At 40.1% G+C, this 24,547-nt stretch overlaps 1 protein-coding gene and 1 long non-coding RNA gene across 5 annotated transcripts in view; one reads left to right on the top strand and one right to left on the bottom strand.

The window, feature by feature from the left end:
• Window positions 1–1,823: 1,823 nt before the first annotated feature.
• On the bottom strand, window positions 1,824–18,484 carry LOC133369008 (uncharacterized). The gene is made up of 3 exons (XR_009758806.1): window positions 18,392–18,484; window positions 3,598–3,658; window positions 1,824–1,887 (listed from the first exon to the last, which is right to left on the bottom strand). It is a non-coding gene; the product is annotated as an uncharacterized LOC133369008 (long non-coding RNA).
• The window catches only part of RIPOR2 (RHO family interacting cell polarization regulator 2), a 103,101-nt gene continuing 96,068 nt past the window's right edge, over window positions 17,515–24,547 (top strand). The window contains exon 1 of one of the 4 annotated variants that reach the window (XM_061593646.1): window positions 17,515–17,646. In XM_061593646.1, coding sequence (XP_061449630.1) covers window positions 17,586–17,646 — 61 coding nt within the window. In that variant the 5' untranslated portion in view covers window positions 17,515–17,585. The other 3 variants (XM_061593683.1, XM_061593655.1, XM_061593673.1) reach the window with 3 other exon arrangements.

The raw sequence follows: 24,547 nt of genomic DNA, 5'->3' as shown, positions 1-24,547 counted from the left end.
CATGGCACAGCAACAAAACAGACCAGGGAGAAGCAAAGTGGCTGCAAACTCCTCTACAGGACACTGCACAATTCTGCTAATCCATGGTTTGGCTTGGCGTGACATGTGAACCAGAGCGTAATCTCATAACAAGTTCAGATAAGTCAGGAACAAACTGGCTCTGTTCACTAACTAATGTTCCTTGAGGTCATATATAGCAGGGTACTTTGGTTAGTTTAAAACAGGAAATAAATTATTCCAGTCTTCTCCTCTGGCATGTGCCTGGGGAGGAGAGAGCATATGAGTCCAAGTTTTGCCTTGGCTCATGTACATGATCACGGTGAACTGGCCCGTGGGTTAGTATGATGTCTGTACTATCAACCCATTGACTGACATGATGGAAGAGGTGCCCATACCAATCAGTGGAGAAGTCCAAGAGTTTAATGATCCTGGGACTGAGTTAGGGAAGAGGACAGAAAGGCCATGCTCAAGAGAGAGAAGAAATAGAAAGGTACAAGAGAAGGAGAAAGTGGGAGCCAAGAGCAGAGTGGAGGGAAAAGTTAGGATGAGTGGCAGAGCTGGAAACAGAGCTGGGAAAGGAGACAGTGAGAGGACCTGTGGTTCTCTTAATGAAAGCAAATGCTTAGCATCCCTTTGAGAAGGCACATTTCCACCTGCTGCAGGGAACTACTAAGTGCCACTCATCCTGCAAAAATGGAGAACTACAGCCACAGGCTCAGGTAACACTTGCACGTTAGGAATGCATTGCAACATTTTGTTGTAGAGCCCCACTTTTAATATAGTAATGGGAATGTACACTGAATATTTCAGGCATATATTCACATATCCTTGTTGATATGTAGCTGCTTCAGGAGTGAAGAATAGCAAGAACTAGATAGGCAACTAAAGAAAATATATGGGCTTCAAAAGTGCAGAGTGCACAGGCATTTAGATCACAAGATCTCACAGTGCAATGCAAGTCAGAAACAAGTCTCATTAAGTTAGTGGGACTTACTTCCAGTAACTCTGCATAGGACTGCAGCATTAGTCAGAAATATTTCATCCAGTAAACAACACAAAGTTCTGCATATCTGCTTTGGAAGTATGAAGTCATGAGTTAGCATTTTTAGAAAGAAAACCTAAATTCCAGTGTGCCTTGTTCAAGATCCAAGTCTGACAATGTTTACACTATCTAAAAGTATTACTATAGCACCTCTCTAAAACTTACTTTGGAGACAGTGAGATAAGAAAGAAAGAGAAATATTATTTACAAGGCCATGTAAAGGAAATCAAAGTTATTTTTAGCATTTATGAGTGGCAAGTTATTGCTTCTTAATATATAAAGTATTATTGGCCAATGATATATATGAAATATAAGATTCCTGGTTTTCAACTGCATGTTTATTTATGTTATTATTTATTTATTTATTAAATTTATATCCTGCCCTTCTTCCCAGTATGAGCCCAGGACAACAAACAAAAACACTAAAAACACTCTAAAACATCATCAAAACAGACTTTAAAATGTTTATACATGCAGCTGAAATCCAGGAATCAGTTTAAGCAGGGAAATGACTGTCGGGTAAGGACCCTCTTCCCAAGTCATCTCTCCACTCTCAATCACCTCGTCCCAAATCACTCCTCCCCCGCTCAAGTTTTCGCAAGGCAAGATTGCCTTGACATCTTAGAGCAAAATATTGTTTCTAATGCAAAAGAAGACAATGAATGAACCTTGCTTTACTGTAAAGTGCATTTTAAATGTATTTGAACTCCAACAGCATACATTCTATTCTTCTGCTTTCTTAGAATATCATAAGATGAGTTCTGTTATCATACATGCATACCTTTTGTCTCCAGGAATGATTTGATCAAAGCTACACAGCAAATGCTGTTGCTCCTGGGCTCCTGCTGGGAGGAAGGGTGGGCAATAAACAACAACAACAACAGTAATAATAATAATAATAATAATAATAATAATAATAATAATAATAATAATAATAATAATAATAATAAATGCTCTAAAGCTCATTCATTTGAATGATGAAATGTTTTAGACAAATGGATCACAATGAAAGAAATAACTGGTCAGAGTTAAACCAAGCCAGTTGGCTACAACCCTAACCAGGAATTAACATGGTCATCTTAAGATGTCAAGACTGGCAGGTGATCAGTTCTTAAGACTCCTGTAGATCAGGAGCCATGGAGGGAGGATGAAATGGTTCCATATGGGGATAATTAGAGGTGTTGTTAGCAGTGAAATCAAAACATGAAATCAGTGGAGGGTACCCTTGCAGGTGTTCATCTTGTTTCTCCTTCTTTAAAAAATTGAGTATCCTGAGCATGGAAGTTGTCCTGTTCATTGTTAGCAACATAATAATCAATTATTATTATGAGTTAACATGATATTTACACAACTACTATCCATGCAATGGCAAGCACAGTCTATGGGAAGAATAACATTTTACAGTGATAAAATTGTTTTAATATAGGAAAGTGCAAGAGGAGAGCCTGAAAATTTTGAATTTCTGAAAATAAAAAAGTTTGAATTTCTCTGACTTAAATCTTGTGTCTGTCCAGTATTCAAATTCTATTTTGACTGGATTATGGAACTGTGCTGGGACCTTAGTGCTAAGAAGCACGCTTTCTGGTGTGTAGGCCTTCTGTGGTAAACATTTCAAAGACTACAGCTGTTTGACAACATGAGCATTCTCTCTGATCCTTAATTAAACAGCATTTATTTATCTATAAAACAGTAAATATAACATTACAGACAGCTCATTCCCCCCATCTGTCTTCAACAGAATTAAATACATAATGGAGTCAACATTATATCATTCATCTATCAGACAGGAAAGGGAACATGTAAAATATAAATAAATGATCTCTCATTGTGGTTGTAACTTTTATGAAAGGAAGATTAGTGAAACAAAAAGATTCAACATGAATTAATTCTGAATGAATTTCACGAGAATTTGGGGGTATAGAATGTGGATAAGAGGCATGCCAGTCCTTGCTTGAAACTTACCGAGAACATAGATAAGACAATGCCCCTCCCCCAAATTAGAATATGTTTCACATTTACTCTTTCAGTACCAGCCTGAATTAGATGAGTGGAAGTAAATCATATGAATATTCAGTAAATCATTATTTCACCCACCAGTTTTTTGGGCTGAAGATAAACAAAGGCTGCAATCCTGCAAGTAAGACAACCTCACATAAGCAGCAAGTGTCACCTGCCATGCCCTCCCCCCATGCCTCCATGCACATTAAGCCACTATTGTGCTAAGCGCACTCTTGCAATGCAATGAAAAATGGGGCAGTGACCACTACTTTTCTTTCAAGCTTGAGGGCAAAGCAGAGAGGAATGGCAGTTACTTACTCTATAGCAGGGTCCCCCAAATGCTGCTGGACTACAATTCTCATCAGCCCTGACCATTGACCATGATTACTAGGACTGATGAACTTGGGTAACATTTGGAAGCCCACAGTTTCCCCATCTCTGCTCTACAGGGATCTGTGTGTCTGCACACAGACAATTCAGAAAGTGAGAGAATAAATTGTTGCTATTTGTAAAGTTAGGTATGATATGAATACAACTATTAAAAAAAACCCACTCACCTGTAAATTCTGTTGAGATTGATGGCACTTACAAGTATGTTGTGAATTTGGTCCTTATCTGCTGTTGCAATAGAAGAAAGATTATTGTAGCTGTAGAATCATAGTGATAAAGATGGTCTGTAAGATGAAGCCCATAGATTTGTATGCCACACTGGCCGTAAAAAAGATGGCAATGAAACAATAATAAATATAATATAGAGCTGTGGTTATTATTGCTACAAGGACATTATTTACCCAATTTAGAAATATGAACCAGGTTTGGCTAATCTTAGCTAGGGCTTAACAAACCCATGAGCAGTGGAGAGAAAATGCAGATGTCATATGTTCATGCTCTGAGCTTGATGTCATGTTTCAGAAGTGCTGTTTTTTAAATTCAAATCCTTGCAAGAGGTCCAGAACTGAAATTGTGAAAACACAGGCTTCATGTTTGGGGATTATGAATTCTGATGACAGGCTCAGATTCCTGGGAGGTAAGGATGCATGAGTGCACATCTTACTGCTGGCACATTTTTATCCACTGAGGACATATATGTAGGCAGTTCAGGTATGATAGGAAATTGTAGGTATTCAGTTTCTAAATGAGGTCATTTTTAAAGGGACTATTTAAAGATCTATATTTTCTAAAACACATTATGGGAAAATACAAATAGTGTTTTTTATATATAATGAAGCCTAGTGTAGCTAAATTTAGTGTCCTCAAGTTATGCTATGTTAAAATAAATGTCTCTGTTCTCTTTCCCGTAACCATCAGAATGATGACTTCATGTGTTAACATTGATTCAGATGTCAATACATTTTAGTTTATATTTCTAAACTTTAGGGGTGAGGAACCTGTGGTTCTCCAGATGCTTCTGGGCTATACTATAGGTCCCATCACCCCTGGTCACTGGCCATGCTGCCTAGGGCTTATGGAAGTTGGAGTCCAACAACATCTGGAGGGTCACAGATTCTCCACCCCTGCCCTACCTTATATGCATTGATGTGCAGTGCAGTATACATTTATTCAGAAGAAAGCCCCCATTGAATACAATGGGATCTACTCCAGGATAATTGTTATAGGATTGCAGTCTCAGTGACTCACATATGAACATATAAACTGTCTCAATTAAAAACTCTTCAAGATTATATGAAAGCTGTTTGGAGTATTATGGCCTGTGGCAGCTGCTTCACATATGGAAGTTATCACTTATTGTTGCAGTTGTCAGGTGATGAAATGTGTGTGTGAATTCACCCATATGGCAAACAAAAATGTTTTTAATTTACTTATGAGCATGAGAACATAAGGGTCCCACTGGATAAGAACAAAATCCAACTAGCTTAGCTTCTTTTTCCCCACACCTGTGGCCAACCAGATGTTTCCAAGGAAGTGGTCATGACTTGTAGCTATTGATAGACTTATTCTTCATGAATATGTCTAAAAACATTTAAGATACATCTTGCAGCAGAGACAGCACAATTGCATGCATGTCTAATTAGAAGTAAGTTCCACTGTGTTCAATGGGACTTAATCCAGGTAAGCCCCAATTCCACAAATTAATTATGCATTGTACTTCCTTTTGTCTGTCTTGAATCTATTGCCCATCAGTTTCCCAAATTGCTGATCCCCAAATTTCCCCACAATGCATAATTTTATAAACCTCTGTTATGTCCCCCTCTAGGGAGATATGTCTTTTCTTATAGGGAAGCTGCTCCAACCTCCTGATCATTTTGCTTGCCCTTTTCTAAACCATATGCATCTATCATATCCATTTTGAGATGGGGCAACTAGAATGGTACACAGTTTTTAAAATGTGGATGGACCATATGTAGGTAAGGGCATTGCAGCGCTCTATTTTTACTCTCTTTCCTTATAATTCTTAACATGGTGTTTGCCTTTTTTTTTTTTACTGCTGGTTCAAGTTGACATTTTCATGGACCTATCTACCACAACCGTGAGATCTCTTTCCTGTTGAGATATGCAGTTGTGAAACTTTTCACTGAATTCCATTTCCGTTTTCATCATGGCAGCTATTTTGAAATTGAAAAGAGTAACTTCACACCCATAAAATCTGCTTCAACTTCTTTCTTCATTTCTTCTTAGTACTCCATCTGTTTTAAATATTTCAAAATGCCATGCAAAAACTTCAGCTGTTTTCATACTATATCTGTTCCATATTTATTATGCTGTATCTACTTCTGCTACTACATGCATCCTTTTTTTAGTTATGTTTTCCACAGTGGCCAACTCGATGCCTCTGGAAACCCACAAACAAAACATGAAAGGCAATTCCCCTATCATGCTGTTTCCTATCCTACTCTCAGCAACTGGTATTCAGAAGCACCACTGCTTCTGAACCTGGAAGTAGCATGTAGCTATCATGGCTAGTAGCCATTGATAGCCTTGGCTACAATGTGCTGCTGTTTTCTAGGCTGCTTAGATGGGAGTTTGAACGTAGGAGGTAAAGCCAGTGGTAGAGGAACTCCCAAGCTTAGATTTCACATTTGAGCAGGAACAGGGGCATCTTTTGAATAAATGGTTTGTGCTGCATTTATGATCTGTTGATCATAAATGTCTGCAATATTTGTGCTATATTTTTTTTTGCTAAATCAAATGTAGACCAGCTGCATTTTTTTATTGTAAATTGTAATCTGCAACCTTTACTAATCTCAGATGTTTTGGACTACAACATGTAGTCCAAAACTCCCATCATTCCTGATGATTGGCCATGCTGGCTGGGGATGATGAGAATTGCAGTCCACAACATCTGGAGGGCACTAGGTCTGTCCTGCAGCATATTTAGCTTTTGTGGAATAATTCCGTCATTTCCAATTAAACGTCAACAGCATAATATCTACTTCACATGCAAAGGATTGCGTGTTAGTAGTAAAGAACATGGGGAGGCACACCAGCTGATCCTAGGTTCAACTCTAGTTAAAAGAATCATGTAGCAGCTGATGGGAAAGGCCTCTGCCTGAAACCCTGGCTGCTGCCAGTCAGAGTAGAGGATACTGGGCATACTGGACATACTGGACATATGCCTTTAAAAAAAAGGCTGAAGAATGTATATTCTCAACCATGACTCGGAGATCAGTAGTCATGCACCCACTCCAAGTGATTCCATGACTGAGGTGAGATTTGATACCATATAGATTTAAAACCATAGAGTGCATACACAGTCTGAGCTACCTGGTTCACAGCCCACATAGGTAGACTATTATACTGTAACTATTGACTATACATAGGTAGCTAGCTATTAGCCTGGAATCACTCTATAGAATTATGGGTAGGGATGGGGAGATCAACCTGTTTCTGTTCTTTGTCACTTTGGCACATAGTTAACCATAAGTTCATTCTGATCTATTTTTAAAATGGATTTAAAACATACACACATAAAGACACACACAATCACATTTAAAGTGTACACACTTTCTCCTAAAGTACATTATTGTCTGCATTATTTCTCTAAAATACAATTTTGTATGCTTTTAATGCATGGTTCTCTAATATATGAATTATGTCATTGATAGCTGCATTCTGATCCATGTATAAGTCTGTGACTGGCAAATTAGGTTGGTTCACTTTAAAATGCATACTGAAGTAATTTCTCCTCCCTCCTAATAATGAAACAGACAGCCTATACCAGACAGCTGATGTTGGACAGCTATCCAACTGTTGGATGCATAATTCTCATTAGAAAGAACAGAGGATGATTATGAAAAAAATGTTCTCAATCAGTTTGGTGGCCACTGTGAAATCCTTACATTGTAGTCAGGCTCTGGTACCTGTCTATTTAGAAATCCTGTGGTCTTGCAGTTATAACAACTTGTTAATTATTTGTGAAGTAGCAGGCTATAAAATCTCTGGCTCACATTTTTCTTACTGTACATTTTGTTGATAGACATGTAATATGTGACTAATCCCTTTGCTAATAGGCCTCAGATGAATCAATGATCTCTGATTTGGGAATTTTCAAGGGTGTGAGATAATAGTGCTAAACTAAATATTGTATACAGGGACAAAAGCAATTGCTGGTATATTTGGGGTTGTTGCTGTTGTTTTTACTACCACATGATACATGCAAAGCCAGAAAATGAGTGGGTTGCTGTAGGTGTTCTTTTATACCTGGCCTAATGGATATGGTTATAGCATCATGTTAAGGAAAAACTGTTGTCACAAATAGAATGGTAATAACTTTATGTGAGCTCCACATAATATATACTGTTCCTGACCCCTAACAATGCCTGACACAGCTGCCTGCAACCCTATTCCCAAGAGTGTTTGTTGCATATTTTCCTCTTTCTGTTGTGCCTTGAGGGGGTATCGGGGGCAACAATGCCAGGGGCAGAAACCAGACAGGAGTATCTTTTGTAAGTGGAAGATCATCTCGGAGATATATGATATTAATGGTGACCATCTGGCCTAGCACTCACTATTTAGGGACTTGGGCAGACAGATGAGGAACAGCTGCTGCTTCCCTTCAAGAGCAAAGGTTCACTGCCAGAGTCCCACCATTTATAACCCCCACTTTCTTTTGCAGGACTTGCACCTCTCCTCAACTGTAGCTTGACAGCCATTTTGAGAGTTTTTAGGGTCAACTTCAAAGGAGAATGTATAACCAGTCATTCTTTGAACAAGCTATAATATCCATTTCTAATGCTTTGTGGGTAACACATCCTGCATAGGTATATAAAATCCTAATTATTATTGCTGTCATATTTTCAGCACCTCAGTATACTTGTTTTATAAATCTTCTGTAATGTTTGAGTAAAATCTTATGACAGTGGTGTTCACAGTGTTCCACTCTAAGATTTAAACAGCATAAAAAAGTATAGACTTAAAAGTATGTAATTCCAAATGTTAGATTGAAGCTGTTATCCTGTATTTTTGAATTATCATCCAGATACTCTCCTTAAGGTTGTAGAAGTGCCAAATATACAGAGCAAAGTATCATCTGTATGGCAAAAGCCTCCAAAATTAATCAATAACAAGAAGTTATTCAAAAGTGCATGGCATCCAGGCAGTTATATGTGGTTACATTTAACAGAAGGTGCTCATGAACTTTCCTCAAATGATAAGATCTACTCTTCTTTGTGCCCCTTAATGTTCAGTTGCTTGATCAGGACCAGCTCCAGGTTTGCTCCAGCAAAGCGCTTTCTTGTGGGCCCTCTCTTTCATTTGGTGGGTTTATCCGGCAGCAACAGGCAGCCAGCACTTCACACAGCTGGATCTAGCTGCTGTTTAAATTTCCAGCAATGCCCTACAGCAAGGTTCTGTTAGATGCATTGCGGAAAAATAAAATGGTGGCTAAATTCAACTACCTGATGCTTTTCTGAGAACCAGCCCAAGGGAAAAAAATGTAAAGAAAGGGGAGGGTCCTTGCTGAATGTTACCCTAGAGGTTACCCAAGGATGCCAAATGCTAATACCAGTCCTGTGCTTAACGAAATATTATTCACCTCCTCTGTGACATCGGGCTTATAACCTGTGTATCTTAAGAACTTTCATTTTCTGTATGTCCCCAAGTACACCCTCTTTAACATCTGTTCAAGGTGTCACTATCAGATTAACTAGGAGCAGAGCAAGGCCAGAGAGGTTTGCCAGGCCCCAATGCATGACTCTTTTAGGTGCCAGACCAAAAAGAGTTTTTTTCTTTCTGAAAGTCTTTGGTTGACTAATGTTACAGTTTGTTGTTATTTGATACTTCTCTAGGAAGGGATTTTTCTTGCTTTTTTATATTTTTGTATTTATTGTTGTACAGTGTTTTACTTATTTTATCTTGTGAACTGCTTTGAGTTTATTCCTCATAAAGAAAAGCAGGATAATAAATTATTTATGTATCTAAAGGAATAATCAGAGCAGCAGGGCAACTGGCAACCAGAGGGACTATGATACCTCTGATTGAAAAGCCCCACAATACTGTCATAAAGATCAGCCAGTAGGCAAACAGCGAAGAGGCTGAAGAGACTGAAAATTAGGAGATCAAAGAATGAGAAGGGAATCAGCCATTCCCCAGAGGAGTGTCAACTTGATTTCTTTTCATTCAATCAGTATCAGCTGTTTTGTGGTCACCAAACCAAGATAATCCTGTGTCATTTTATTTGGTAAAAGTAATACCTCTTTGAGGTAAAGAAGCACTAAGGGTGAAGAGAACCACAATATGTACCTTTCCTGTTTTCAACTTTTATTTGTGGGGATGACCATAACATTTCTGAATTTCCCTTTACTTCACCACATTTCAAAAGAGTCTTTTGCACTATATATTTAAGAATCAGGTATGCTGCTCAAACCCTTGATGGTAAAGCAGCTTTACCAGCTGCACTGTGAGCTTGGAAGTTAACTCTTTTCTCCACATTTGATGTACTATGACCATTTTAGCAGAGTGGAAGTTGAGCTGGGTGGGCATTGCTTGTGGTCAGCTTTTCCTCACCACACGTTCCGTTCCCATGCGCCTTCTTTATCTTGTGGTTTAAGAAAAAGGAAGCAAACTTCGATGTTGCAATTATTCAAAGGATTCTGTGTAAAGCTGACACTGGGTGTAGCAAGTATTGGTAAGCACAGGGAAAGAACATTTTGCATAAGAACCACCTGGAAGTCAAGTACAAACATTAACTGCAATCCTTAAGCCATTTACCCCCAGGTTAGTGGCAAGTGAATGGAACTACTGCAAAGATATGGGGAAATGCAATCCTGATCTAACATGCCATGGCATCTCCTCTAATTACAGAGTGGGGGCTCAGGAGTAGCCCTCACTACACTGAGACTATGAGAAGGAGGAACAGAGTCCATGCCAGGAAAGGACGTGAATGAGGTGGGGGTGGGCATTTTGCTAGTTAATAATAATGCATTGTATCTTAAACATGGCTGAGTAGCTTAAGGTACTCCTACATGACACAAATTATCTAGCCTCGTTTCAATTTACTTTCTGTCTGGAATGGATCTGAGACTAAGATCACATCATAGGAATACATAGGAACATATAGGAAGTGACTTTATAGCAAGTCAGACCATTGGTCCATCTTCCTCAACTTTATCTACAATGTCATCACAACATTGACTGCAGGGTTTCAAATTGGGGTCATTCCCAGTCCTACTTGGTGGGTGTTGAACCTGGGACCTTCTGCTTGCAAAATATATGTTCTACCACTGAGCTGTTGCCCTTGACTACCTTCAGCAGGGGACAGATAGGAAGAGTGATTCTGTTAGCTGTCTTGGACTTCTTTTCCGCTTTCGATATTACTGATATGTCACCCTTCTGGCTATGCTTCCTTGGTTAGTTGTGCTTTGCTGTGGTTTTGCTCCTACCTTACTTATAGATTCCAGAATGTATTGCTACCCTTTCCTGCAGGATCTTTCTAGTAGGACTTTGTGCACTTTTAATATCTACATGAAGCCACTGTGAGAGATCTCTTGTACTTTTTCAGTGGGTTCTCTATCTCTGCTTTTCATCTGGACCAGATATGGTGGTATCATCCTTGAATGACAGCATGGCGGCTGAGATTAGGATGAGCAAAGTAAAACTTAATCCAGACAAGCTGCAGTTGCTGATGGTGGGTAGCCCTGAAATTCGGGAATTGATGGAATTCCTTGTTCTGGATGGGGTTGTCATCTGCTAGATCCGTGTCAGTTTCTAGATTTTTAGTTGGAGGCTGTGGTCAGGATGGAACATGATCAGTTAGTTTGTAATTTGAGTTTTGCCCCTTCCTGGGAAAAAGAGGCCTTGATTGGACTAATGCATTGTGGGGCTACCCTTGGAGCCAGTTCAGAATCTTCAGTTGGTGCAGAATTCATCAGGCAGATGTGAACTATTGGGAATGACTACAATACTATAAGAGTTACTTTGCTTACCATTTCGTTTCTGGGCTAAATGTAATATTGCTGGTTCTTACTTTTGAAGCCCTTTACAGCTCCAGGATACCTGAAGGAATATTTTAATATGAACCTCCCCAATCATTGAGGCCCAGTACCAATGCTCTGTTACCACCTTCATCAGAGATTAAATTGTCTGTATAGAAAGTGAATATATAGAGAATTTTCAGTTGTGGTCTGGCATCTAGAGAGTCTCTTACCATCTGAAATACACTAGGTCTGAGAATGTTGTCTGCTCATAGGTGTGCTTTTGAAACTTTTAAAAATTGTTTTTACAAACATTTAGAGTGCAGTCTTATACCCACTTACCTAAGAGTAAGCCACATTGAAATTAATGGAACTTACACATGTATAGGATTGTACTGTTAGTCTTTAATGTGTTGGGAGTTTACCTGAGCTACATTTTGTTTTTCTTATGGCTTGAGAATAAACTTATGATATAGCAGCTGTCATATTTTATTATTGCTTTGGTGTTTGAAATCATATTTTCAGTTTTTAGAATTGTTTTCTACTTAGAGAACCCTTGTAAATCAAAAAGCTGATTATATATTTTCTAAATAAACAATGAATGGCTAGTAAATATTGATGCTGGAAACATTGGGGCAAAATGTTTAGAATATGTGCTGAAATGGAGAACCATTGTCTTAAATCATTTAAATGAAAGCATATTTTGAGGCATCTCCACATTTATTAAATGACCAATCAATTTTTCCCCTAGAGGCACTGCACTTCTTTGTGTAGAGTACCACTGGGAATATAACTGCATTTGTTTTTAGTTTTTTCTAAATATATATACCATTGTGTGTACATGCAGATTGCATTGAGAAAGAAAATTCTGTTCGTTACCCAAGCAAATTAGTGTGTGTCTTGAGAATTTTCTTATCATTTTATCCAAAAAGGAGTGAAGTGACAGGATCATTCTGCCTATTCTGAAGTCTCTTTTTGCTGGAGGCAGGCAGAGAAAGCTAGAGAGGACCATGTTTAGATGCACAAGGAAGGGAGATCCCCAGGTCTCCTTTCTCCATGTGGTCTTCATCTCTCCTCTTTCCTCTTAGAGGCGTATTTCCCCTGACCTTCCCTTTCCAGCTTTTAGTAAAAATTAGCAATTAAGAGGAGAAATAGGAAGAGCTAAAGAACAAACAGGACAAAAATGGTCAGGAACTCATCCTTTCCTGAGTGTGTGATTGTAATCCCCTTCAGTTTTCTTAGCTGGTAGGTTGTAGAGCTGTACTGTACTGCCTTCAAGTCGATTCCGACTTATGGTGACCCTACGAATAGGGTTTTCATGAGGCTGAGACTCAGTGACTGGCCCAAGGTCACCCAGTGAGCTTCATGGCTGTGTGGGGATTCGAGTCCTGGTCTCCCAGGTTGTAGTCCAACACCTTAACCACTACACCACACTGGCCTCTTAGGAGGTAAGTGTAAAGTGCAGCCCAGCTCTTAAGGGCCTGATGATGACTTTTGTTTTGTTTAGAGCGCCACCAGCCCAAAACAGTGCAGAGAAAGAGGCAGAATATAGTGAAGATTTCTTTATGCCAAATCGTCTGATATTTTTAAAGGTATAAAAACAAAATATTAGCTCTGCCAAAAGATATGTTTGGTTCAGAAGCTGCACCTGGTACAGAATGTCACAGCTAGACTGTTATTAGGAGCAGCTTACCACCAGCATGTAACATCTCTATTAAGGGTTCTGCACTGGCTGCCAATTAGCTACTGGGCAAAGTTTAAGGTTTTCCTGTTGGGGTATAAATCCCTAACCGGCCTAGGGCCATCATTTCCCATATCATCCTGCTCAACCCTTAGGTCATCAAGTAAGCCCCTCTTGTGGATGCCACATGCCCAGAAGCTTGTTTAACAGACCTTTTAGTGTGATGGTGCCCATACTTTGCAGTACATTCCCCTTGGAAATTAGGATGGCACCAACGATTTGTTCTTGTAGGCATTTCATTAACTTTTTTATTCAACCAGGCTTGTTCAAGGAAGCATTGTGGGATATTGTTCCTGTTTGTTTTAGATTAATGTATTTTTGTTGTTTTAACTTGGTATTTTTTATTTTCAAATGGTGGGTGGTCTATACATTCTTTAAATAAATATATATCCTACTTCCTGCTTTTTCTAATTCCATTTTTCACACTGTTTTCTTGTGTATAGGGATTTCACTTTTTTCTGCCTCCATTTCTTGTTTAGAATTATATGGAAGTTAAGAGTAACTTGTTATCTGCTGTTAATGGGTATTTTAAAAAAGAATACAATTATGTCGTTTTAATCACACTGTATTACAGCATCTGTATTAACTAAAAGAGAAGAGACAAGTGGGAAACTCAAGAAGAAGGTATGGAAATTTATTCTTGGAGCAGAAGGTCCCAACTTAAGTTCATGCTGTTTACAGTTAAATGATCTTATCAAGTAGGGCTTCTGTTTATAGTAATAGTAGAAGACCATACTGGGGTAGATGAGCCAAGGATCGGACCCACTATTCAGCAGCTTCCTATGACCCTTGAAGCAGAGGGGAACAAAAGATTGCTGTAAACTAAAAGAAGAGGTGTGGGAGGAAAGAAACTGAAAAGGTTCTTCCAGATGAGCTGTTTAATGTGGAAAGGCTTCTGTCATTCACTCACAATTTACAGGGTATCAGACAACAATACCATCTTTGCATAATCCTCTACTGTGGAAAAGTAATCTTGTCCCCCCCCCTCCTTTTTTTAAAGGAAAAAAACAGTAGGAGAAACTCCACAGGTGTGGATGCTCCTTTTTGCTATTTCCTCATCTTTTTAAAAGGCTGCTTCTCCTGGTTTTTACCTGATTAATTTCTTCCTTTTTCCAACCCTGCTAATTTGATTGGCCCTCTAATTAGTCATCTTGTTTCCAATTGTGTGTGTGTGTGTGTGTTCAAGTAATGTGGCTGCGGAAGAGACTGTAGTTTCTTAGGACAAGCAGAACTGAACTTTTTTTTTTTTGCACAAAGAATATGCAGCTGGAGAATAAGTCACTCTTCATGAGCTCCTTTATTATTTCATCTTCAGAGGAGTGAACAACTTCCAGAAATGATTAAGCACTTGTGAGAGGTTGGAAGAAAGGGCCCACTGTGGATTAAAAGCATACAAGTGTAGATGTTCTGCTGCCATTCTGGATGCAAGATAAAATGGAAGCACATAGAGAGCACTAAGAGCCTTCCATCTGGAAACACCCTAAGTTTGACTCCAGAACACCATAAACAGGAAGTGGTGTGAGGCAGGAGTGCATTTTATCACCCTATTTGTTGAATCTATACGGAGAACATATCATATGGAAAGCAGGATTGGACCAAGATGAAGGAGGTGTGAAAATTGGAGGGAGAAATATCAACAATTTAAGATACGCAGATGATGCCATACTACTAGCAGAAACCAGTAATGATTTAAAACAAATGCTGATGAAAGTTAAAGAGGAAGGCACAAAAGCTGAACTGCAGCTGAACGTCAAAAAGACTAAAGTAATGACAACAGAATATTTATGCAACTTTACAGTGGACAATGAGGACATTGAACTTGTCAAGGATTATCAATACCTTGGCACAGTCATTAACCAAAATGGAGACAATAGTCAAGAGAAGAAGGCTAGGACTGGGGAGGGCAGCTATAAGAGAACTAGAAAAGGTCCTCAAATGCAAAGATGTATCAGTGAATACCAAAGTCAGGATCATTCAGACCATGGTATTCCCAATCTCTATGGATGTGAAAGTTGGACAGTGAAAAAAGCAGATAAGAGAAAAATCAACTCATTTGAAATGTGGTGCTGGAGGAGAGCTTTGCGCATACCATGGACTGCCAAAAAGACAAATAATTGGGTTTAGAACAAATTAAACCAGAACTGTCATTAGAAGCTAAAATGATGAAACTGAGGTTATCATACTTTAGACACATCATGAGAAGACATGATTCACTGGAAAAGACAATAATGCTGGGAACAACAGCAGGGAGTAGAAAAAGAGGAAGGCCAAACAAGAGATGGATTGATTCCACAAAGGAAGCCACAGACCTGAACTTAAAAGATCTGAATAGGGTGTATCATGACAGATGCTCTTGGAGATCACTGATTCATAGGGTCATCTTAAGTTGTAATTAACTTGAAGGCACATAACAACAATGAAATGAACAGACCAAGGATGAAAGAGGGACCAGCATTAACCACTACATGGAAAAATTTCAAATGGGAAATCATGTTTCCTCTCAAATGAAGGTATCTCATATCCTTCCCACATATTTTTGCAAGATACTTCGGATGGTGGATACATATCCTGCCCTGGATGGGGTTACACTCCCCCTAAAGGAGCAGGTCCGTAGTCTGGGAGTCCTCTTAGACTCTTCCCTCTCATTCGAGGCTCATGTAGCCTCGGTGGCACGGAATGCATTCTATCAACTTTGGTTGGTAGCCCAGCTACGTCCCTATTTGAGCAAGGAGGACCTCACATCAGTGGTACATGCTTTGGTAACCTCGCGTTTGGACTACTGCAACGCGCTCTATGTGGGGCTACCTTTGAAGACAGTTCGGAAGCTACAGCTAGTGCAAAATGGGGCGGCCAGATTGCTAACTAGGACCAAGCGGTTCGAGCATATAACACCTGTTCTGGCTCACCTGCACTGGCTCTCAATATGCTTCCGGGCCAGATTCAAAGTGTTGGTATTGACCTATAAAGCCCTATACGGCACGGGACCACAATACCTGTCGGAACGCCTCTCCCGGTACGAACCGGCCCGTACACTACGGTCTTCTACGAAGGCCCTCCTCCAGGTCCCGACTCATAAGGAGGCCCGGAGGGTGCTGACAAGATCTAGGGCCTTCTCAGTGGTGGCCCCCGAACTGTGGAATAGTCTCCCCGAGGAGGTGCGCTTGGCGCCGACACTATTATCCTTTCGGCGCCAAGTTAAAACCTTCCTCTTCTCCGAGGCATTTTAATCTTAAGTTAATTTTATGTTGTATTGATTTAGTTGTGTTGTTTTTATATGCTCTGTTACATTGTATTCTGCGATTTTATTGTATTTGTGATTTTATTGTACTTTGCTCACCGCCCAGAGAGCTATTGCTAGTCGGGCGGTATACAAGCTGAATAAATAAATAAATAAATATAAATAGGATTATTATGTTGCAGGTAAGGTTGTTGTTGTTGTTGTTATGTGCCTTCAAGTCGATTATGACTTATGGCGACCCTATGAATCAGTGACCTCCAAGAGCATCAGTCATGAACCACTCTGTACCCTACCTTTCACTTCTAGCAACTATTTTGGAATACAAGAAAAATAAGGCATCTAGCTGGACTAGCTGGAATTTGGTTTTACTCTGCAAGGCGCTTCTTACAGAAGAACCTACCTTTTAGAGCAGACAATTAAACTAAATAATCTTCTGCTTGCTTGGACTTCCATATTTATTTTCTTTTATAAGAACTGGGCTCTATTATTATATTGCCGCCCTGGGCTCCTGCCAGGAAGAAGGATGGGATATAAATCAAATAAATAAATAACTTTCAACCTACATGTAGATTGTCACGTGTGATTATTGCATACACAGGATTTTCTATGGCAAGTACACATGATCGGCCATGGTTTCCCAGCAGATATACATGCAATAAAAAAGTGCAGGCAGAAAATGTACATGTGGGTTACAAGTTATTTCATATATGGGGATGCTTTCCATGTGGAAAGCACATGGGTAGTATGTGGTGGCCTTATAACCTGACCATTTTCTTTTTGTGACTATGCAAGTTTTTCAGCTTTACAGAACTTGAAGGGCCAAACATTCCTAACCCTTGTGCAAAAGTAGAATTAAGATATGTACACTCTTTCTTCCTTTAGATAATTCACATAAGTAAACTCTTTTCTTCAGAGCCCTTTTAAAAATGGGTAGTTCAGTGAAATGAATTAACTGTGCATTCTGAGCCCTCATCCTTTTCCTTCCTTTTACACAATAAGAAATACCCCGCTTCAAATCTCAAAAGCCACAGACGAGGTGGGGCAGGAAGACGAGCTATCTTGTTCATGTAAATGAGGCTGTTTTGAGTTATGTAGATGCGGAAGCCACTGCCACTGTGAAAGGAAACAGCCCTCCTGTAGTACTGAAAGCAGCTGTAGCATTCAATTCAGTAGCTGTTTAGCTAACTCCTACCCAAGATGCACATGGAAGTGGAGGATCTGGCTGTATTTGATGAAGCAAATGATATAATCTGTGAAGGTAAATGATCTCTAAGAAAGCTGCTCTTTTTCTCATCACATGCTGAAGATGGGGTCCTAATATGTGATATTTCTTAGGATCAAGTGTTCTTGAGACTCAGAGACAGAAACGCACTACAAAGGGATGCTTTTTTCTAAATAAAGAAGCAAAAGCACTGTGGGTGTAATTGTAAGATTCATATTAATTACAGATAGAGCAAAAGAGAGCAGTGAGCTCTATAATGGCCTTGCAGCCTAGTCTGATGCATGTTTATTCAGAAGTGGAACCTTTTGACGTCCACTAAATATGCAGAGGATTACAGTCTTAGAAAAGTATACTCTACGATTGTTTAAGTTATACATTGTTATATTAACTATAATACTAAATCTATATAGTTGCAGGTCACATGTCACTAAAGCAGTTGCCCTTACATTTGTACTAACATTGGCAGGTCCTATTGGTTTAATGTTCAGTATGCAAGGAAAAATTGCAATTCTACTGGCCTAAGCAATTTGTAGATCATCTCTCTACAACCCCAGAATGAAAGCATTTTACGACTGCCTGATAATCATTTTCAGCTGGATTACAACACAATGGAGGCAATGGAGAATGGTTTCTATATCATTGATTTTGCTGTCCTGTTACAGCTTTCTTGTGTCTTAAAACATTAGGATCTGCATAGAACTTCAGCATAAATTTCAAAGAATTTTGTGGTGGTTAAGCTTATGTTCTACAAGCTGCACTCTGAACTTGGTTATGTACTTACTGTGCGGCCTTAGGCAAGCAAAGCTCTTCCTCTCAGCTTCAGTCTCTCATCTATGTTAGGGAGCTAATAATACTGCCCATTTTGCTGCATACCTGGAACACTTCAGGAAAATGTTATATAATTGCTATTGTGTATTTGAATTGCTTTGAACAGTTGGATTTCATTATATATGAAAATGTAGAAGGATCTAGTTTAAAATGCAATAGCTTAAAGACAGAACATGAACTTCTGGAAATGTCTGTGTAAAGAAAGTTTACCTGATATATGTGTGTGGGCATAAAAGGAAGTTCTAATTCAGGATTTCCCAGCCTGAAATGCTGCCTACCCCCCCCTGATTGGTGACAGCTGTCTTAGATCACCACGATTTTGGTTTGAAATGCATTAGTGTGGAAGGCAGCTGCAAGAAGTAAATCAACAATTTTGATTTACCCAGTTACGAGAAACGTAAGTCAGCAGGAGCAGCTTGAAGACACCCTGAGTAAGATGCCCTCTGGGCCCACCATCCATGACTCCCCCCTTCATGAGCTGACCAGACAGAGGTAGAGTAGGTAGCATTACAGACGACTTGTTTTGTGGGACCTACCTCTTGCTGGATTTATATTGTTCTGTTCCATTTTGAATGGCTTTACTTGCTTTATCACTGTAATGGTTTTGTCTGTTTTTATAATTGTATGTTGTTAGAACCCATCCCGAGACCTTATGGTGTAGGGTGGATAAGAAATCCTATAAATAAATAATGCCAGTGGGCTGCTTGGGTCTGATCAGAAAGTGCCAGTAAAAGCAGCTGCAGCAGGGGACACCATGTTAATTTCCCCAGAATGCCACATCAGGGCCCAGAGGCATTCTGGGGAAAACAAAATGATGGCTGAAGCCACTTTACCCAGTGATTTTCATCTCAACATATCACACTTTAAAATGTTTTTTAAAAGACCCAAAACATTTAAGAAACACTAAAGCTGGCATCAGCACCAGTGGGCCCTGGCATTTGCTTTACCATACCAGGTGCTAATGATGGGCCTGTAAGTCAATGCAAGTTAGTTAATTTGAAAGTTAGCTAGTCTTGAACTGATGAGGCTTGGTGGCAACTATAATCGATGATGATGATGGGCAATCATGGCCCACCAAGATTTTGGTAGAATTTGCTCCCAGTGTAGATAAGGATCCAACCCAGTTCCATGGTACAATAAAAAGTAGACTAGAACTCCACAGTGCACCAAATCTGTAAGTTTACATATCTTAGCAGATGGTGAAACTGAGACACTTACTGCTACCACAACAGGTGGGGGGGGAAACCCTTAATTTTGCAGGTGGGAGGATATGCTTTTAGTTACTGGGTTCTTATGTATTTTACTCTTGCCAAGGATCTCTGCCTCTACATCTTCATTCTTTTTGATTGTGTATGCATAACCCATAAGAATTCAATTTATACTAAGAACTTGGTTCTACTTCCTTTTGTACAGCTGGTGATATATGTATGACAGCTAGAGATACACAAAGTAGCTGTCAAAAATAACCTCTTACTTAGTTGGGTAGGAAAGGTTTGTTTCTAATCACATACTCTGAATTGCTTTGCCCGTCAACAATGTACAGTCACTTCTGGTTTCAAACAGAGCAATTGTCAGAAGTGAAAACACCTACACAAGCCAAGTGGTTTGGTACAGGCACTAACAAAGCTGCAGGAGGTAACTGCTCCAAGTTTGTTTTTTCCCTTTAGTATATTGCTTATATCACCATAGCATTCTGGCAGAGTGAAGTCACTGGACAGAGTGAGCTTCTATTGAAAGTAGGATTGCCAGGTTCAGGGCCTGAAACATCCTGTATCTTTAGGAGAAGAGAAAGTCAGCCAAGTGCAGGCGTTCTTGCAACACTGTAATGAGAAAAGCCACAAGGTGGAATTCTCCTTTCCCCCTGCACAACTTTTAAAGATACAGAAGACCTCTTGGAGGCCGGGCCTGGCAACCAAGAGGTCTTCTGTATCTTTAAAAGTTGTGCAGGGGGAAGGAAGAATTCCACCTTGTGGTTTTTCTCATTATGGTGTTGCAAGAATACCTGCACTTGGCTGACTTTCTCTCCTAAAGATACAGGATCAGTTTCAGGCCATGAACCTGGCAACCCTACAGTTCCCCTCTATTCAGCACTGGTTAGGCCTCATCTTGAATACTGCGTCCAGTTCTGGTCTCCGCATTTCAAGAAGGATGCAGACAAATTGGAACGGGTTCAGAGGAGGGCAACCAAGATGATCAGGGGACTGGAAACAAAGTCCTATGAGGAGAGACTGAAAGAAGTAGGCATGTTTAGCCTTGAGAAGAGAAGACTGAGGGGAGATATGATAGCACTCTTCAAGTACATGAAAGGTTGTCACATAGAGGAGGGCCGGGGTCTCTTCTCGATTGTCCCAGAGTGCAGGACACGGAATAATGGGCTCAAGTTGCAGGAAGCCAGATTTCGACTGGACATCAGGAAAAACTTCCTAACAATTAGAGCCGTACGACAATGGAACCAATTACCTAGAGAGGTAGTGGGCTCTCTGACACTGGAAGCCTTCAAGAGGCAGCTGGACAGCCATCTGTTGGGAATGCTTTGATTTGGATTCCTGTATTGAGCAAGGGATTTGAATTGATGGCCTTATAGGCCCCTTCCAACTCTACTATTCTATGATTCTATGATCTCCAGGTCAAATAAACCTCCACATGTGTGGCAATACATTTAGCAAAATCAATGTACATTTCCCTATGTTTCTTGAAAGCATCAGCCTTTTATACTTTTTTTTATGTTGCTGGACATTTGTTAGAAGGTTCTGCTGTGGCTAAGAAACTTTCCTGTGATTTCACATAGTTGTGGTCTGCATGGCACAGGGAGAGAAGCTTGTAGCTACTTTGCTCTTCCCCAGTCCACTTTGCTCCTGTGCTGAGGTGAGCTTAGATGTGGCTTAGTATGTCATCTGAACTAGAACTTGTGATTAAGCTCACTAAACACGAGCTGTAGCCAAGGTTTGCTCTTGGCTACAATTTATGGTTACTGAGGAGATAGCTTAATCATGACTTCTGGTTTGGACAACCTTGCTTATCTTAGCAGAACCAACAAGGACCAGACAGGAGCAAAGCAGCTGTCAGCTCCTCTTCAAGAGCCTGCATGTTCATGTGATTCTGGTAAGCCACAGTTTGGCTTACTGTGTCATGTAATCAAGGGCTGGCACAATGAGACTGCTAGACTGCTTGTCTTTGGTCTGTTACAAAGAAAATTATGATAAAAAATATCATAGATATCCATTGGAATGATTCCTCAAAGCACATACTTTAGTTAGTATTCATCAGTATAAGTAGACTTCTCTTAAGATATAGGAATGAATTAATATTGGCCCTTAATTTACTGTAATGATTGTAGTGTCTATGAGACAGCTACCCAACACCAGGCCTATACTTGTCTGTACGGCTTTAATTCTTTAAATTCTTTAATTCTTTCCATTTTCCAGCTGAGTAACATACTCAGGTGCCCTGCTGAATGACCCATTTTTCAGCTGTTTCTGTAAAGAAGACACAATTTCTCAAACATTCCAGAGTAAATAGTAAACCTGAAACTTGCCACCAAGAATCATAGAGGGTTCTTTCATTTATTTATATGTTTATTTTATTTAAAATTAACGGATCCTGATTCTTTAAATAATTTCAGATATCCCCTCTGCAGTAACTACAAAGACATACATACCCAAAAATACTTTCTATTTTTTTTATTGTTACCCAGAAAGAGAGTTTGTGGTAGCTGTGGTGACAAGAGTCTGTAGCCGTGACTTGCTGGCCTGTCTGAGAAAAACCTCTTGTTGCCTTTGGTGTAGCTGCTCTGATTCTAAGAGACATTTGTTCACCATTGGTTGAATTGCTTGCTCTGAGAGAGAGAGAGAGCCAGGGCAAGGCAGGCAGTAAAAAAAGGTGGGGGACCTGGGAAAGGAAGGTTGGGAAGAAGGAGTGGTTCAGGGCAAAGGACCGGAAGAGAAGGCCCGAAGCAAGGATCTAAGAAGAAAAAATGGATAGAGAGAAGAGATAATGTGACTAGGAGCTACAGAGTTGAGGACCACTGAGCATCACATATTTGATTTGAATAACTTAGATGTATCACGGAACACTAAAGTCAGGATCATTCAGACCATGGTATTCCCAATCTCTATGTATGCATGTGAAAGTTGAACAGTCAAAAAAAGCAGATAAGAGAAAAATCAACTCATTTGAAATGTGTTAGAGGAAAGCTCTGCACATACCATGGACTGTGAAAAAGACAAATAATTGGGTTTTAGAACAAATTAAACCAGAACTGTCATTAGAAGCTAAAATGATGAAAACAGGTTATCCTACTTTGGACACATCATGAGAAGACATGATTCACTAGAAAAGAAAATAATGCTGGGGAAAACAGAAGGGAGTAGAAAAAGAGGAAGGCCAAACAAGAGATGGATTGATTCCATAAAGGAAGCCACAGACCTGAACTTACAAGATCTGAACAGGGTGGTTCACAACAGATGCTATTGGAGGTCGCTGATTCATAGGGTCGCCATAAGTCATAATTGAAGGCACATAACAACATCCCAAGCCAGATAAAAATATGCATTATGCCATCAATTAAGGCTGCATCCCTAACGCCACTTACCTGGGAGCAAGTCCCAGTGAATTCAGTAGGGCTTACTTCTGAGTAGACATGATTAGGATTATGCTGTAAAAGCCTTTTGAAACAGGAAAGTTTATTTATTTGTTAAATTTATACCCCGCACTTCTTCTCAGTAGGAGCCCAGGGCAGCAAACAAAAAACACTAAAACATCATAAAAACAGACATTAAAATATATTAAAACAAAACATCTTTAAAAACATTTTTTTAAAAGCTTTAAAAACATCTTAAAAAGCATTTTCAGCACTAATGCAAACTGGAATAAATTCTCTATTTAAAAAGGCTTGTTGAAAGAGGAAGGTCTTCAGTAGGAGCCGAAAAGGTAACAGAGACGGTGCCTGTCTAATATTTAAGGGGAGGGAATTCCAGTGGGTAGGTACCACTACGCTAAAGGTCTGCTTCCTATGTTGTGCGGAACAGACCTCCTGACAAGTTGGTATCTGTAGGAGACCCTCACCTGCAGAGCATAGTGATCAACTGGGTATATAAGGGGTAAGACAATCTTTAGGTATCCTGGTCCCAAGCTGTATAGGGCTTTGTACACCAAAACCAGATCTTAGCCCAGTAGCTAATGTGCAGCCAGTGCAATTCTTTCAGCAGCAGAGTGACATGTTGGCGATACCCTGCCCCAGTGAGCAGTCCTGCTGCTGCATTTTGCACCAGCTGTAGCTTTCAGACCAACCTCAAGGACAGCCCCACATAGCGTGTATTTCAGTAATCCAACTTGGAGGTTACCAGTGCATAGACAACAGTGGTCAGGCTATGCCAGTCCAGAAACATCCACAGCTGAAGCTGGTAAAAGGCACTCCTAGTCACTGAGGTCACCTGGGCCTCTAGCAACAAAGATGGATCCAGAAGCACCCCTAGGCTACGAATCTGCTCTTTCAGGATGACAACCCCATCCAAAGCAGGCAACTGACCATTTATCTGAACTCGGGAACCACCAACCCACAGCCTCTCTGATACCCATCTCACCAAGTCGGCTGAGAAGGATACCATGGTCAATAGTATCAAAAGCCCCCAAGAGATCAAGTAAGAATAACAGGGTCACACTCCCCCTGTTCTTCTCCTGATCAGGGGAACCAAGGCCGATTCGGTCCCTTAACCAGGGATGAACCCAGACTGGAATGGGTCAAGATAATGTGTTTAATTCAAGTGTACTTGCAATTGCTATGCCACAACTCTCTCAATCACCTTCCCTAAAAAGGGAGTATTTGTGACTGGGTGGTAGTTGTCACAAACCAATGGATCCAGGGTGGGCTTTTTCAGCAGCAGTCGGATCACTGCTTCTTTCAGGGCGGCTGGAACCACTGCCTCCTCCAATGATGCATTGACCACACCCTGGATCCACTAGGTCAAACTCCCTTAGCAAGCTTTAATAAGCCAATAAGGGCAAGGGTGGAAAGGACATGTTGCTGGCTGCATCTTTGCAAGCACCTTGTCCATGTCATCAGGCCACATCAACTGAAACCAATCCCGAGATGTCGCAGCAGATGTTGCAC

This window comes from Rhineura floridana, chromosome 1 (assembly GCF_030035675.1).
Source record: "Rhineura floridana isolate rRhiFlo1 chromosome 1, rRhiFlo1.hap2, whole genome shotgun sequence".
NCBI lineage: Eukaryota > Metazoa > Chordata > Lepidosauria > Squamata > Rhineuridae > Rhineura > Rhineura floridana.
Note: the sequence above shows the minus strand (reverse complement) of the source record. Positions and strands in the feature narration are given on the sequence as shown.